The sequence below is a fragment of the Gossypium raimondii genome, chromosome 8 (genome assembly GCF_025698545.1).
Source record: "Gossypium raimondii isolate GPD5lz chromosome 8, ASM2569854v1, whole genome shotgun sequence".
In the NCBI taxonomy this organism is placed as follows: Eukaryota; Viridiplantae; Streptophyta; class Magnoliopsida; order Malvales; family Malvaceae; genus Gossypium; species Gossypium raimondii.
In genome coordinates this window covers 9,785,991-9,788,352 of record NC_068572.1, presented here as the reverse complement: position 1 = coordinate 9,788,352, position 2,362 = coordinate 9,785,991, and the positions used below count along the sequence as shown (strand labels likewise).

The following is a 2,362-nucleotide window of genomic DNA, read 5'->3' as shown; positions in this document are numbered from 1 at the left end:
CTGGGAGGCATCGACTAGCTTGAAACGACAATATCTTGAAAGGACAGTTTTAACCTTGTCTTTTTTTCTTATAAAAATGTTGGTATGAGTCGCATTGACAAAGCCCACTTGCTTTATATATACATCCACATTCATAGCAATTTTCATTAGTTAAACTCGAGAGACACACAAGAGACCATGCTAGGTGTTTTTAGCACTGAAATTGTAACGCCACCGGAGGAGCTGGTGGCTGCCGGAGACCGGAGTCCGTCCCCGAGGACCACTGCCTTGGCTTTGATGAAACGTTACATCAACTCTAACCCATCTTCGGTTTCCATACAAATTGGTGATCAAGTTCACTTGGCTTATTCTCGCCACAGTGAGTCTCTTCTTCAACCCAGGTAAGATACGACATCAACACCCACATACTATTTCTATGAAACATGAATATTGATCTCCCTCATTATTAGAGGTCCTGGCTCCGGATTTAATCTGTATCTAATGTGATTATTGCATAAAATTCTCGGATTTCATCGTAGAGCAGGTCTTTCATTTTGGGACCAGGCCGGTCCACTGTCTGTGAGAGCATGAAATAATCACCGTCTGATTATATTTGCATGTCTGCCTCGTGTCAAAATGATCAGGACTCAAAAGTTTTGGCAGTTGGCTCCTGCTTGTTTATATCGATACCTTTGTGTTTTTCCTTTGGTTTCATTTTTTTTTACCTGGAAATGGATGATGGGTGCAGATCATTTGGTGTCAAAGATGATATATTCTGCTTGTTTGAAGGCATGCTCGATAACTTAGGTAGCCTCAGGCAACAATATGGTCTAGCCAAGTGTGCGGATGAGGTGATGCTGGTGATTGAAGCATACAAAGCGTTGCGTGACCGAGCTCCTTACCCTCCCAGCCATGTTGTCGGTCATCTCGCTGGCAATTTCGCGTTTCTAGTATTCGATAAGTCCACATCCACATTGTTCGTGGCTTCTGTAAGTTAATTTTGGTTGCCTGGTGAAACAGCTAGCGCTGTTGCTTGCATTTACTGACTCACAATCTCTCTGTTTTAACGTGGTTAATACAAAAACCAGGATCAGTCAGGCAGAGTTCCTCTTTACTGGGGGATTACAGCTGATGGATTTGTGGCATTTTCAGATGATGCAGAGATGCTTAAAAGTGCATGTGGCAAATCAATTGCTTCTTTCCCTCAGGGTATCTTCATCTTTAATTTTGCCACTAATTTTGATTTACTTATTAACATTGGAAGAGATTAGAGTTTTTTTTATTTAAATTGTTTCCAACGGTTTACAGGGTGCTTCTTTTCAACCACACTAGGCGAGATACGAAGCTATGAAAATCCCAAGAACAAGATCATTGCCATTCCTGCACCAGATGAAGAGATTTGGGGTGCAACATTCAAGGTTGAGAAAATAAAAGAACTTGGCATTTGACTTGCTTTAAATACCCTGTTTACATAGTTCAACCTAAAGCTATAATGATGCAAATGACTAACAGGTGGAAGGACCGGCGGTTGTTTTAGCCAGAGAGTAAACAAAGAGAGGTGACAGTGTTTGAGCCGAGGTCTTCAACCATGAGAAATTGCTAATGTCAGAATCGTCTAAATGTCATGTAGATGGCTTGAGTGAGACCAGATCAAATCCTAAATAATTATAGTTCCTTTTATGGTAATCAGCATATGGTTATGTCTTTTTATGTATGAACAATGCAATATCCGTGGTACAAATTATCATAATTAGTGCTGTAATTTACCGAAGTTAATATATCACCGCCTCCAAAAGATGCCATAGCCCTTCCATCGAAAGTTTTTAGCACTGGTTACAGCCACATAATGAAGCTTCGCATGGCTTATTCATCCATAAACTGCACTGTTTTCTGAAAGGTTACTATATTTTCCTTGTTATTTAGAACATGTGGAGATAAATTCAGAAATGAGGCATTCATTATATTTTGAGTTTTTGAAATCTACGAGTGTTGGGTAGGCGAGTATTAATTTTTTATTATGTCAAAATAGGGTTCATGTTGATTTAATTTGCAATTTAATATTTAAATTTTGATTTGGTACAATTATGAATATAAAATTTTATTTTTATTTAATTATACATATGAAACTTTAATTTTAATTATTTTCATAGTGGGTAACTATAGTTATTTGGGTTCAAAGATCAACTTGATAAAAAATCAGAAAATTAATTAAATCTTTATGAAAAATGTGAACTCAATTGTTCCTTCAGTCAAAATAAATCAATCGTCCCATTCCATTAGCAGAAATTATCATTGATCGATTTGACCGTTAACGATCATCGTGTAAATGGAAATCATGAAAAACTGACATATGATATTCCACATGAATAAATATGCTAACATG

The 2,362-nt window shown here is 37.5% G+C and overlaps 1 protein-coding gene across 1 annotated transcript; it reads left to right on the top strand.

The window, feature by feature from the left end:
- On the top strand, window positions 1-1,798 carry LOC105790741 (stem-specific protein TSJT1). Its single transcript, XM_012618488.2, has 5 exons — window positions 1-380; window positions 728-968; window positions 1,068-1,188; window positions 1,288-1,397; window positions 1,492-1,798. The coding sequence occupies exons 1-5, from the start codon at window positions 178-180 to the stop codon at window positions 1,525-1,527; spliced, it is 711 nt and encodes a 236-aa protein (XP_012473942.1). The 5' UTR covers window positions 1-177; the 3' UTR covers window positions 1,528-1,798.
- The last annotated feature ends 564 nt before the right edge of the window (window positions 1,799-2,362 follow it).